Source organism: Thermobia domestica, chromosome 9 (assembly GCF_964235325.1).
Source record: "Thermobia domestica chromosome 9, izTheDome1.hap1.1, whole genome shotgun sequence".
Classification (NCBI taxonomy): domain Eukaryota; kingdom Metazoa; phylum Arthropoda; class Insecta; order Zygentoma; family Lepismatidae; genus Thermobia; species Thermobia domestica.
In genome coordinates, this window is record NC_137462.1 from 147,266,502 (window position 1) to 147,281,760 (window position 15,259).

Consider the following 15,259-nt stretch of genomic DNA (forward strand, 5'->3'; position numbering starts at 1 on the left):
TGAGCAACTTTTCCGTCCAACATTGTCAAACGTAAAACATATTTTACAGTGATACAGTTGGGCCCTAGGTTCAATCGTGTTTCTTGCAAGTTGTTGATTTCCCTTTCAAACCTCAATTTCTTAGTTTTTATGATCTCAGGTGTCTCTTTTATGAATTGATACCTGAGTGATCGACAGTGTCGCGTCGAGGAAGGTCTAGGATTGACCCAAATTGATTTATATTTATTCCCAGGTAGGGTTATTTGTAAAGACACAATAGAAGTGATAAATAAATTAGCATCTGATCTCGCGTTGCTTTCACTCACAAACCGTTGAGAGAACTCGTTCTGGCCAGACGAGCAGTCAAAACCCCATTTTGTATGCATTGTCAGTGCCTGCAGCGTCGCCACAGTCCAAACTCTGGAGTAGGCTGAAAAATAGTACCAAATTGAAACAAAAAGGGCTGAATTCAGTATTTTATACCAATGTAATACATGGCTCTATAACACAAAACTAAAAGAGATAAACAGGCACGTAGCCACGATTTCGTGAAAAAAGGGAGGGAGGATTCCATGACATGAAACAATGTGCTTAGCACACCAGCTGCTCGATCATTCTAAACTATTTTAGTGGCAACATATATTAGTTTGTAAGGACAATAAAATGAGGATGTGTTAATAAATATTTGATAAACTATGAAGAAATCTCGAGGAAAAGAATATAAAAAAATATTGAAAATGATTTTACAATATCTATGTTCCTTCCTCTGTTCATTCAAATATAACTATTTTCCTTTCATTATGACCTCAATTATTATATAAAAGGTACATATCCACTATTACAGAAATTACATATCCAATAATGTCTTGTAAAATATTTTAGAATATTTGCGTTCCTTTCTCTGTTGAATCAAATGTTAACAGAACTTTCTTTCCACATAACATTTTTGTTCTTATTATTCCACTAACTACTGTCTGCTCCAAATGACAGGTTAAAGGAGCAGTAGAAAATTGTTTCTGAAATAACATATGTTTGCTACTGCAGAGAAGCGATGACGAAAAATTATATTTATTTTTAATGCCCATTCTTCTTTTTCTCGTTTCTTTTTGTTTCATCTTTCCTTATTTTTTTCATTTCTGGTTTCGAAGGTAGGGGGGTCCGGACCCCCCTTGGCTAAGTGCCTGGAGGTAAAGTTCTAGAACACTGCCCCCTTTGAAAATTCAAATCAAGAAAGTGCTCTTTTTAAAAATTACTTGCTAAAACATCCAAATAGGACCCCGAGCAACCGTGGAAGTAGATGAAACTTTTCTCGCACGTAAACTGTAAAAAATCTTTGTGTTATTTCAACGACATGCGTATGTGTTAACACGATTGTGTTAAAATATAACACAAACAAGTGGTTAGAACAACTCACTCACCATTTGGAGTTGTGTGTCAAATGCCGGTAGTTGAAATGACACACAATCTGTGTGTTAAATTAACACAAGTGTAGAATTTTCGGTGTTGTTTTCTGCGTGATTGCCAAATATGTTGGGCATCTAATTATAAAGGCTTATGAATTGAAGCTACAGACAAACACAGTAGAAAGAAATACTTAAACAAATCCAGGTATACGCAAAATTTTATCTCCCACCTTTGATGCATTTATTGCTTCTTTTTCTAAGCGATTGTGTACTAGAAGGAACAAACGCACCAACTTTATTACATGGCAACTGTCGCCGATCATTTGAAAGTGAATATGGAAGAACTATAAAATAAAGTAAATACACAGTCGTCATTTTGTTATAAAATTACATGGCGAGCAGATTTTATCGTCGCATGGCAAATGGTAATCGTCGAATATACGCGGCATAAAGGAGCACTCTGATTAGCCAAATTCAAAAGTCCTCAACAATTTATCCCTCTACAGATGACGTTTTATTCATCGTCTCCGTGGTCAAGTCGGAAGAGCACGCGGCTAGTAATCGAAACGTTGGTGGTTCGTTCCCTCCCCCGCCACAGGAGTATTTTTCTACTTGTTTAAAGTGTTTTTTTAGACTCAGTATTACGCAACAAACACATTACGCATATAGGCGATTTAACATATTTTGGGGGAGTAATTTTGTGGTTCATTAACGCTTAAGGCACGGCTCAACACCGGTTGTGTGTTAAAGACGTAACACACACCCTGTGTTAAACGCCAACACCATAGGGTCTGTGTAGAACTAACACCGCATAGTGGTAGTCACCCTGGAACCACTGCCTTGTGTTAAAATTGAGTTGAATTAACACGACCATTTTTTACTGTGTAGGAACTATAATAGAGGACGTAAATGTATTTTTTTCGTGCTATTATCGGTTTGGCAGGCCCGTAGCCAGCCTAATTTATTTGAACGGGGGCAGAAATGAAGACTGAGGGAGAAATGCCAAAGACATCAAAGAACACTATAAAATTGTACAAGTATACTTATTTATTATTTACAGAATCTGTATTTATTTTTGAATTATCGAAACTATTAAATTTTTGTTTCATTTTTGTGTGCTTAATACGAGCTCTTTGCGAGGTACTTTGTTTCATATTAATAATTAAAATTGACGTATTTATTTTTAAAACATTAGAACAAAACTATATTACAGCAATTTTAGATTATATCAATACAAAATAGAAGTATATGTTTTATTCAACGTTTGAATTCAATTTTTATACTTTCCAAAATAAAAGAGACATTACAGTTTATTAATATTCACAACTAACGTATTCTTGGATGCTTATCATGGTTGTAATAATAGGGTATGGTTTGAAATTCTTGAAATGGATAACGGCAATGGAACATGTTTAGTGCATCTAGTAGCAAGAAACATAATTTTACACGGAAATGATCAGAATTCACAAAGTTGAATTTAATTTGGTAAATATAATTGCAAGAATTTCACTGCTTTTTAGTCAGTTTGAAAATTCTCTTTAGAGTTATTTTTAAAGGGAGCAGTGCTCCCTCTAGCCCCTTCCTGACTACGAATCCCTGCGTTCTGGTGTAGAATCGTTGCAACGACACATAAATTATAGACTTACTTGAGCACACGCTGGGCTTGTACAGAATATTCAACGCGTGTGTGTGTGTGTGTGCTTTTTTTTTTTTTTTTTTAAAAAAAGCTAAAATTTCCACCACACTGCTTCTTTCTCGTCTCTCCTTCATGCGCGACGCGGATGCGTGCAACTAGCATAATTTGTTTCCCGGTATAGTTCGAATTACGAATTTTCCACACAAAGTTCGAAGCGTTATGCGGTGCTACGTCACAGAATGAATGTTCAACAGCATTTTTTAACAGTCCGATACACAGTATGAGTAACGTGAGATCTAAGGAAAGTCTTACTGACACTTTTGAAAATGTGACAAGTATTTCTTAAATAGTGCTGAGTTGGGTAGAATTGTACCAAGTGTGGCAACACTGGTGCCTGACAGTTCAACTTTTCTAATTCCTTCTCATTTATTGTTTTTAAGGTCCTTTCGGCTGTATGGTTAAGTAAACTTTGGAGCGGGACTTCTGCGGAAGTCTCGGTAATTTTGATATCATTAGGGTGACAATCTTTCTTTGCGCGCTGGATTTTTTATAGCTGGGGAAAATATTGAACTCTTTTTCTTTTGTGGCAGCTCTGATTACCTCGTATTGATATTTGGAAAGCTTAGCCTGTGTAAAGATTGATAATACAAAATCAACACTGAAACTTTCCAATGTGTTTCCTGAATGCGACGAAGCAGCATCATCTATTACTCTTTGGGAATGTGATGCTTTTAGATCGTGAACTTTACGTCTTTTACTTCTCTCACAACAATCTTCAAAATACTTTTTAGGCCTTCCAACAGGATTGGAAGACTTCGGCGAATGACTATCATCACTGGGGAAACTAATCACAAATTCACCATTCATCCACTCGCGATACTTCTTACGAAAATATGTTTTATTATGATTAACTATTTTTAGTTTTTGTACATAATGCGGCAAAAATCTTTCCTTTATTTCATCACAAATTCGAGAAAGTTTATCTTCATGCATGTGCTGATATCTTTCGCGAATAAAACACTCCACTGATCCACCTGTAAGTAGCACTTCACAAAGTTCGGCATATTTTACTACTTCTTCCATTATGCGGAAAGAGCGCACACTCTCACTGAAACAACTACGGTAACTACTGAATAGAAACTTCATGATAGCCAATTGACTTTATAGTACTCGCTGCACACAACCCTATTTATACTTCCTACTATGTTGCTCCAGGGAACTGGGTTTTCTTAACGCAGTTAGCCAGCTTGTCCCAACGGTGCTATGGCTACATTTTACGGCATATTGTGATGCAATTTACAGAGAAAGTAGTTTACTACAATAGTTTCATGAAAATGTTTTAATTAGAGCGGAGTTCAGTGGAGCTTTTTTTATAAGCCTAGACATGTGTGCAATTCCTTGAGAAATTCACTATTTTGATCAAATTACCCCTCCTATGTAACTTTTTTTGGCGAACCAATTGTTTGTTCCATGCTTGCCTGTATTCACATCAGTCACGTTAGGGCAGCTATTTTGTTTTCCATAAAGCAAAACTGTATTTTACCCCTCAATAAACCTACGTAAACTCAACAAATTCAACATTGTTGCGTTTTCAACACAATATACTAATTGCAAAAGGATGCTAATTGCAAAATCATTATCACAACTGGATTCCTCGGTTCATTTACTATAGAAAACATATAGATTATCGCCCAAATTGTCACTTTCATCACATTCCATTTTTTCTGACTTGACCCCACTGTGCGACGACCCTCGGCGAGCACACTATCCGGGGAAAGGGAAGGAAGAAGGGATTGGAGAAAAAAAAGAAGCGACCTGGGACCTACAAGTTAGGCATCATCCCGGCATTTGCCTGGTATGAATGAGGAAAACCCAGGAAAACCTGATTCAAGATGGCTGGCTTGAAAAATACTTTTACAGTTTTGGAACCGAATGCCCCCATCGGAAACCGAACCCAGGACTGCTCAGATAATAAAATAAAGAAAAAGCCGTGCAACCGAAACGAAATATACACGTTATTGAAATGAACTTAGCAAGGTCTTACCATTTGAGCCAACCGAAATTTGTGTGTCTATCCGCTCATCTATCTGTTTCAACATAATTTTTGTCAAACTTATTCGATTTTAATGAAACTTGGGATGTATTTCGAATGTTTTGAAACAATGTTATTGCTTAATGTTGGAAGAATTCACCAAGAATAAGGGAGTAAAAAGGAGTGAAATCCATCCATGTTGCAAGTTTCAAGTATACAAAAATATTTTCTTGTATAAATTACTTAAACAATATTCTAATTCGATAAAACCTAATTCATACTTTCTTTGGGGTATCCCTTTGGCTAAGTGGACTTTATTTAAAAGCATTGTGTGTGTATATATATGTACGTTCGACGAAACGTATAATAAAATGTATTCAATTTTAATGAAGTGTGGCTTGTAGTTTCCTCCAATTTTTTTACAATAATCCTATTGTTTGGTTTTGAACTCTATCGAGAATAAGAAGATGAGTGCATGGGACAAACACTCTTTGTTGGAAGTTTGCACGCAGTGTATACATAACTAGCTAACTAACTCTATGGCCTATGGAACCCGGAGGTTCAATGCAGCATTCACAAAAGCTCTCCACTGACTTCTATCCTTAGCCAATTGGATCCAGTTTCTACTTTGTATTCCAATCTCTGCGCGATCCATCTTAATATTGTTTTCCCATCTGCGCCTAGGTCTTCCTAATGGTCGTTTTCCGATTGGTCTTCCAGTCAAGACTTTGAAAGCGTTTCTACTTTCTTTCATTCTAGCTATATGAACTGCCCACCTAACTTGACGACTCTAACAATGTTGGGTAAACCGTACACATTTTGGTTGGTACACATTTTAATGAATAAATGATAAAAGTCTGGCTGTAGCCGAGTGGCAACTAAACTATATTAAAAAGTTAATTTCAAACCGTTCGCTCTTCGTCCACAATCATGAGGCCCCGAAGCAGAACTGGGCTTAGTTGCTGCACAGGACTCTGCAACATGACTTACCTGTTCCAGTTCATATAAACAGCAGCTGTCACGTTACACGACATGGCGTTCTGCACGAAATTTTGACACGTAAAGCAGCGAAATTGACTTGGAATGTATGGAAGAACTTTGAGTTGATAGTAACCAATCTTCAGGATTTTTGAAAGTACAGGAAACAGAATGTGAGAATCAGTGACAGTTGAAATCAGTTCATCTGAATTTTTACTTTAGGTTTGAGCTACTTCAGCTACATGTTGGTCCATTAACTCTGACCTGATTTTCTTTCCTGTTCTTTAAAAGGATTAAAACATGAATTCACTCTGTGACTAATATTCAGAAGATGATGAGGTTCAACTGTGACACGAAGTAGTCTAATGAACATGATATAGTTTAATTTTACCAACGTCTTTTTGTCCCTCATTAATTATGCCCTTAACCACTAGCTGTGTACGAAAACAAAAGAGGACAATACCTTATTACTAATCAGACGGATAGCATCTGCTTTAGGAGTACTAACTTCTTTTTCTATAATTGCAAAGTATAACAGGGGTCGTCGCAATACTTGTCTTTTTCCATTCGCTGCATTAGAATAGTTTTCTTTCTCAATTATGTCAGATATGGTCCTTTTACGAAAGGATGAGTCCGAATTCGTATGATCATCTCAACACCACATCGGAGCGTCCATAAGGAGAACTAACATTACTTTCCGTGTAATTCTGTAGGAATGCTCGTACCATATGATCAGTGTGTGGCTGACATAGTTAAGAGGTATTTAATATATAACAAAAAGTGTTGTTATGTATTATTCTTTCACCATTTATTTTATTATCATAACTCATTTCTTACCGTCTTCTTAGCCTAAAGGAGAGAGTTCTTGAACGTAAAGCTGAAATCCACAGATTTTCTTCTCTTTGGCTAGACATTTATAATACACTGATAGACATTTTGGAAAGTGATAGATAAATAGTTTTTAAAATTATGGGGTTTCGTGTATGAGTCAAACACACATTCTATTTCAAGATTTTATTGGTTATGGGAACGAACAGTGCATTTAGGAATAATATTTTGAAGTACTGACATCTACAGAAGATTTTATGAAATAAATTAATACATCGACATGTTCTACAAGACAAGCGTTATAACATATAGCAATCAATAATATATTTACCTTCCAATTTTCAATATTGTTGGTGATCGGGTTCATATAAAAAAGCACCTATTTATAAATATTTCTACGAGCATTCATGGTAATGATTGAAACTTTAATATATGATAATTATAGGAACGAGGACAGCTGAAACATCAATCATTGTTCAAAGTTTCTACTACGATCACTGCCACTCCAATTTCTTAATCGTCCCACTGAGTTATTTACACACCAAAAATTACAATTTCTCATTTTCGGCTGAACTTACCTTGAGTATACGAGTGGCATATCATCTGCAACGCCTGAACCACTGACTACTTTACAACTTTCGAACTGTATGAACAAAGTAGGTATTTTTATTTCAAGTAACATTAGATAAAATATTCATGCCCGTCTACAATTTGGGATCTAAGGATCTCTACAATGCTATTACAAACATATACGACAACTCTTGTAAATTATCAAATACCAGACTTATTTCCTGTAGCTTAGACAGTAACATTTAAAATTTATTTTTTGTTATTTTCTATCCTTTATCAAAATAATGAACATCTTTGACAGGATACAGACTAAACACGCACCATTTGCTGTGGCTTGAATTTGGATCATCTTAAGGGTTAGTTGGAAAAATTATATGGAGAAGAAAACGAATATATTTTAATTTTCCTTATATTTTCCTTTCGTACAACATTAGTTGAATATATAATATTGTGTTTGGCATGGTCCGAGCCTGCGGACCTCTATGCCACAATACACAAATACCGCAGCATTTAAGAAGGGTCAAATCCGAGGTTTAATTAATATTGTAGTTTGGAAGGGTTGTTAATATATAGAGCAATATGTAAAATTTGTTCTCAAGTGAAGCACATATAATTTTTCATATTTTATTTGGTGTGATTCGGACTAAGATATATTACTCCATTCATTTAGTTCTACTTTAGCTCTTGGTAAGAATCGGAAACGAAGTTCACAATTCACTAAAGTTCCATATACTGGAACTCGAATATTACTTAGAGAGATTCTGCAGAAGTTTACATAGTCAAACAATGTTAAAATATGATTTCCATAAATTATTTTCATTTCTTGAACGTTAATTAAGGAGTGCCTTTTTAAGTTGTGCCTGAGGAAAAAGCCCGTGCCTGGGGAACGTGAAATTCACATTTTGCTATGCTATTGTTACTTAAGAATCCAGTTGTATAATACTCTATTAGATTTTTCGATATTGCTTTGACATTGTTATACAGAATATACTTTAACATTATTTTACATTGAAAGACTTATGTATCACTTAGTATTGTAAAATAATTTGCTTTGTTGATTCATTGATTTTAACTTTACATCAATTTTGTTACATTGAGATTATGAAATATGGATTATGAAACTGTCGACGCGGGTCAGTATCATCTGTGACTTAAATAGATGGAGTTGTTATGGCAGCACGGAGCATCACTGCAGCACTGCTTGTATGAACAGAACAGTTAATTTCCCACCGCACTGTATCATCTACAAGAACGTTGGATTACAAAGCTACGATAGTTGTCGATGCTCACTAAATTTAGTCGTAATATGCATACCTTTGTGTGAAAATTGAAACACTAAGAGAGACAGTGTTTGTGAAATTGCAGTTTTATAACAGATGCTTTATAATATTATTCAATGCTTGGCTAATTAGCATGTCATGAAGCATCAACGTGAATCTTCCATATACTGTGTAAGTCATGATATCAAACAAGGGTTTTGTATGTGTTCCTGAGGAATTATCGCTACGTTACTTGTATTGGAGTCCACAAGACAATGGCAATTCTGTAGTAGAACCGCAACGAACAAGTTACCGGTTAACTAATCCATAGACGCGCTCGCTGAGTGATGTCAAGCAACCGTACAGGGCAGGAAAGTACGGTACCCGTTATTCTTCGAGCAAGGCATATACATTTAAGGTTAGATGTAAGTAGGCATTGTTCTGCGAAAATATGGCTTACGAAATTGTTTGAAAGAAGGATATGGATTTTTTTAGAAGTTTCATGATGTAAGAAGTAGGGTGTCCTTAATGTTTATTAGACGAAGCTACATGTTAATCCAGTGAAACACCACATCATCTCACTTTCCATTCAGCAGCTATAACGCTCGACAATGTACCTTGCAAATTTTGCTTACCATGATATGCGCCGACTAATGTAGGACAGGTTGAAAAGCGATTATTCGAAAACTTAAATGACTGCCACCCAGCATGACATCGACTGTACTTACGTGCCTATTATAACCGAGTAATTTGTGATCCTTGGTCAATGGAAACCAAAACAAACGTATCCTTTCTCGAATTCAGCTATCAACAGATGCCATCGAACCACCGATGCAGGAACGTTTACATCCATTACTGGTTTATGCATTCTGGGTAACAAATAAAGCACACTAGCATTCGATCTGGAGACAAAACTTCATTATTTAACCAATCTACATGTATATAATAAAATTGTTTTAGAAATATGTAATCAAGTTACAAATGGATTTAGATAGCTGTTACAGATGGAGTATTGACAATAAATTGCCTTTTAATATAAATACATGTTCGGTAATAACGTTCTCGAGAAAGGTAACCCTACCTAATTCCAATTATTCTATGAGTAACATTATAATACAAAGAGTTAGACATGTAAATGATTTAGGCGTCCTTACAGATTCTAAACTATGCTTTAATCAGCATATATTTTACATAAAATGATTAATGAGGCATACAAATCTTTAGGATTTTTAATTAGAAATACAAATGAATTTACTAACATAAGAGCTTGTACGGTTTTGTTTAATAGCTTAGTACGTAGCAAGTTAGAGTATGCGTCAATAGTATGGACTCCTTACTATAAACAACAGGAAAGAAATATTGAAAAAATACAAAAGAAGTTTTTACGATATTTGTATTTTAAAATGTACAGGGTGAATTCCTATGACATGAGAGTTTCTTACAGCAAATTATTAGACATTTTTAAATATTCGCCATTAACTACACGAAGAGAAATATCTCAATTGATTTTCTTATTTAAATTGGTGAATGGCATTATAGATAATCATGAATGCATAAGTAAGTTAAGTTTTAATACTGCCAAAATGAACTTACGGACTAGATCGCTATTTTATACTGTAAAATCTAGAACTTCTATGCGTATGAATTCCCCCCTAATTCGAATTTGTCGAAATTATAATAATGTATCTAAGGAAAGTCCAGAGATTGATCTTTCTTTGCCATACACTTTATATTTGAAATTATTAAAACAAACATTAGATAAGAGGTGTGTCAGATGATTATTAAAATATTGTATATATTGTATAATTTTCTCTAATATATATCCTTTATATTTGCAATTGTTGAAACAAATATCAGACAAGCAATGAGTCAGATGATTATTCGAACATTGTATACATAGTTCTTTTTTCTATTACGTTATATATGTAACATTGTTTTTGTTTTTCTTTACGCCAATGCCAATCAAACGCATATCTTTCTTTATTTTATTTTATTTTATTTTATTTTATTTTTATTTACTCGTTTTTCTTTCTATTTTTCCTGTCTTTTAGTTTTATTTTATTTTTATTTTTATTTTTATTTTTATTTTTATTTTTATTATTGTACATGTATATAAGTATTTGAATATAATTTAATTCATGTAAGCCTATTGTAATTGGGACAGCAGTCCTGTTATAGGTGACAAATAAATAAATAAATAAATAAATAAATAAATATCGTTACCATTTTAGAAAATACCAATAAATGATATTTAAAACACTGAAAACACATTAATTAAGTATATACGAGGATCATTGAAAAAGTGATGGCAATATTTTTTCTTGAAAACGGTAACGAATCAAAAAAAGATACTGAAATATGAAAATCGAACCTTACTTCATGTGTAGACATTACATGTATTGGAATGTTTGAACATACACACCACCATAAAAATATAGCAAGAGAAAAAGATAAAAAGAAAATTGTCGTTTCAAACGTGTTTTACTGCCAATTGCAACAGTACAAAATAGTATATTACAAACTACTCTTATTCCATAGCATCAGGAGTCTCCCCAAGTATCCACAAGATGGCAGGTCACCATGGCACAGTTACGTGACGTGACGCCAGATGGCAGTCCTTTCCAGGAGAAATCATCGTGAAGAAAGACTAGAGTGTGAGTTGAGCAGCCATTCAGGATGGGTGTTACTCGACTCGAACAGGCTCTCACATGAAGATGGCAATTCTACGTGGAAGAAATGCGCGACAATGCCAGGAGGAGCTTGTGGAAGCATTACGAAATGCTGCTCTATCGTACAGAACGGTCGCTCGATGGGTAGATGCATTCGGTCGTGGCAGAGCTGCAACGGCCGACATGCACCTATCAAGTCGACTTGCCAATGTGCATCGTACCCTCGTACCCTGATTGCCCATTGCATGGAGAAGGACAGAAAATGGACGCTACAGAAATTACAGCACCTTACAGGTATTGAGAAGATAACAACTACGTGATTATACGTTACGAGCTACACATGCATAAAGTTGCTGCAAAGTGGGTGCATCATGCACAAAGTGAAGTGGAAAAGTGGACAAATTACGAAATTTGTTGTGTACATTTAGCGCGTTACGAGGAGGAGGGAGTCAATATGCTTGCGTGAATCGTCGCCGTAGATGAACTTTTAGCCAGGGCCTATGAGCCAGAACTGAAACTCTGTCCTCGGAATGGCGTCATCCAGGTTCATCACGCAGCAAAAATTTCGTCTCAATCCCTCTCCTGTCAAGTTAATGATCAACATAGCTTATGACATTAGAGGAGTGATTGTGTGTTAATTCTTCCCAGATGGACAAATTGTTTATGTACTGTACTACTGTCGCACTTCCCTGCAACAATACCTGTGACTGGCTACTCGGGAGAAACGTCCTGAGCCCCAACACGATGCATTAATTCTTCATGATAATGCCACAATCCATACAGCAGCTTGTGTACGGAATCTGCTCGCACGATGGGAAGTACTGGAACATCCATCATACTCGTCAGACTTATCGCCTTGCGACTATGACCTCATACCAAAACTGAAAGAGCCATTGCGCGTAACACGCTTTCGAACACGTGAAGACATTGCCACAGCAGTGACGCGTGAGATCTTAAGATTCGCTTATGGCGAGGCCACAGGTATTCGACATCTTCCACAGCGTTGACAGTGTGTGATGGATTCTTTGGGAGACTACTTCAAGGGCCTCTAAGATGTCACAGATGTGTATGCTACCCTATACTATTGTGTACTGGTTACAATTGACAGTAAAACACGTTTGAAACGACAATGTTTTTTTCGTCTTTTTTCTCGTGCTATATTTTTATAGTGGTGTGTGTGTTCAGCCATCTCCCTGCATGTAACGTTTACATGTAAAAAATTTTTCATTGGCACCTTTCAGATTTTTTTATTCTTTACAATTTTTGAGGAAAAATAGTTTTGCAATGACTCTCGTATATACATGTGAAAGATAATTTTTATTTTAAATGAGATTAGTGAATAAAGAAAAGACCTGATGGAAGTGTTTTCTTTCCATTTTGTACAGGCTGAAGGCATTAATGATGAAAAATGGAAGGCAGTATCAGAAGAGTGTGGAAAAGAAACAGGTGCCACGAAAGGTAAGAATATGATTTTCGTGTACTATATCCTAATTTTGAGTCGGTAAGTGCAAATATCATTTATATATATACAGTATATACAGTATATACATAATTGGGGATCAACAGACCCAAGTTTTATAAAATTTCAAAAATTCATTCCATTTACAGTGATGACTGTCAAGACAGAAACATATAGATATAAAGTAATGGACAAAAAGGAGGAGTTACAGACATTGTAAAGACGCCATGAAAAGGGACACTGGTGCAGACATTGGGAGGGAGTCATATCAATTTGCAAAAGAATTAAGGCATAATGTCAATTGTAGATTTTGATGCTATAATCATCTCAAAAGTTCCATAATCACACGCTATTTTAACTATATACGTAATACATAATTTTGGAATGCATATCTTCTGACAAATATTTTGTTTTGCATTGTAGTTTGATATTTTATTACATGAAACAGTCTCCACGTTTTAGAAATAGAGCCGTAACTCAAATTAGGTAATCGTAAGCGCACCGCCAAACATACACAAGATACATGATTTATTTATTTATTTATAATAGTCCTCTACAGAGCCAAACTCCATTTACAGAGGAACATAGGTACACACACGTAATTACATATGAAATGCATATATATCTATATATTGAAAGAAAGGAAAAATATACATGTAAAGAAAGAAAAATACAAGTTAAATAATAAAAACAAAATTAAAATAGTAGTATAAATTTAAAAAAATGAAAAATATGAAAAATGAAAATTTGTCTCCAGTATAATTTCAACATTCATAGAGATAACACTTCTTACTTAATTATTCCATACATAATGTCCTTTCTAAATATCATTTTTGAGAACACGCAAATATACAGAGATTGGATAACAGAAGTCAAGATCCAAATCTGATAAACCAGCTGATTGAAATTCTTACAAGCTCTAGCTATGAATGACTCCTGGTGGATTGTAATATGAGATATCATTATGTTAAATACTAAATTCTTACGCAATGATCGTTTTGGTATATTGAAATTAATATATTGGAGTAAACTACAATTATCTGTCACTGAGTTTACTGTCTTGTACAGTACAAATGTATTTGTTGAATAAGGAAAGTGCATACTGTAAAGAAAGTGCAAATCAAATTTAATTAAGTGTGCGTGGGTTTTCTCGGGGTTCTTCCGTTTCCTCCCACTTTCTTCATTCCACCATTTCATTCATTTCTCATAATCACCGTCTCCATTAGCCTAACCGGCATAATCGTGGGACGTAAAACTCAAAGATTTCATTTCATTTTCATTTTCAAATTTAATTAAAAGAGAAGAGTAAGAGATCTTGTTTTTAGTTGCTTATATACGATACAATTTGAAATAAAGATGTTTCAAAAATTTAAATTTGACTTGTTCTATGCTATTTGCTTGTGATATATGAATAGGATCCCAAAGAACACAACAGTATTCCAACTTACTCCTAACCATCGCTATAAAGAGGTCTTTTAAAGTTTGAATATTATGTAGATCTCTTGTACTCCTTATTAAAAACCCTGGGGACCTGTACGACTCTGCAATAAACTTTCTGTATCATTGTAGAGAAAGTAAATATTCGAGGGAAATTTATTAATTTTATTTTCGGTATTAAATTGGCTTCACTCTAAAAAATAAAACAGCATTTGAACAGTTTTAGTACAGATGTTGAGAAGGAAATACTGTATATCAAATGTGTGTTTAGAAAGTGTGCTTCATGTGTTCAAAAGCGTTCTTTCTCCGAAAACAGTGTCTAGTATGACATATTTAAAACACTTCTTGGCAAACAGTTCGAAAACAAAGTGACGACATACATTTTGTACATACATCTGGGACATACTTGGACAACACAGTATCTACAAGGCATGAATATGTGTCATCTGGAGGTGTTCACAGAGTGTCGGTTTATATACAATGCACTACTGTGTCTAAAAGTATTTTCTGTATTTATTGCAGTGTTGAGGGAGGGAATCAAAGCAGGGAATGTCGCACTGAGTATATACACGCCTATCCAGTGAGTCAATTCACCTCTGATCAAAAGAGCAGCTACTTTATACGTCTTCCTCGCAGTCTAAATGTTTTGTATGTGTGATCAGAGTTTCCAAACAGACACAGAGCTATACAATGAGATTTTTTTTTTCAATTTTATATTTTTGTTTACGGAATTCAAGCTTGTAATAGATATAAATAGAAAACACATTTTCTTATGCAATCCATGCCATACATTTTCTTATGATGTAGCAATTTTTACACATTTTGAAATAATGAATTTTTAATTCTAACAACCAAACGACTAAGTATACTTACGTTAGTCGATTTTGCATTCACCAAATGTTTTGTATGTCCTAGAGTAGCTGATGTTTGCTTTTGGCCTCTTTAAGTTCATCGAGACTTGAAGAACGATAATCAATGTAAATGGGTCCTATCATCAATATCAGCTATT

At 34.9% G+C, this 15,259-nt stretch overlaps 1 protein-coding gene across 1 annotated transcript in view; it reads left to right on the forward strand.

Moving 5' to 3' along the window:
- LOC145694167 (uncharacterized) overlaps positions 1 to 15,259 on the forward strand; it is a 42,673-nt gene that overhangs the window by 6,610 nt on the left and 20,804 nt on the right. Inside the window, exon 2 of the mRNA XM_081770286.1 lies at positions 12,740 to 12,812. Within this exon, the coding sequence (XP_081626412.1) occupies positions 12,740 to 12,812 (73 nt within the window). The remainder of the gene's footprint in view (positions 1 to 12,739; positions 12,813 to 15,259) is intronic.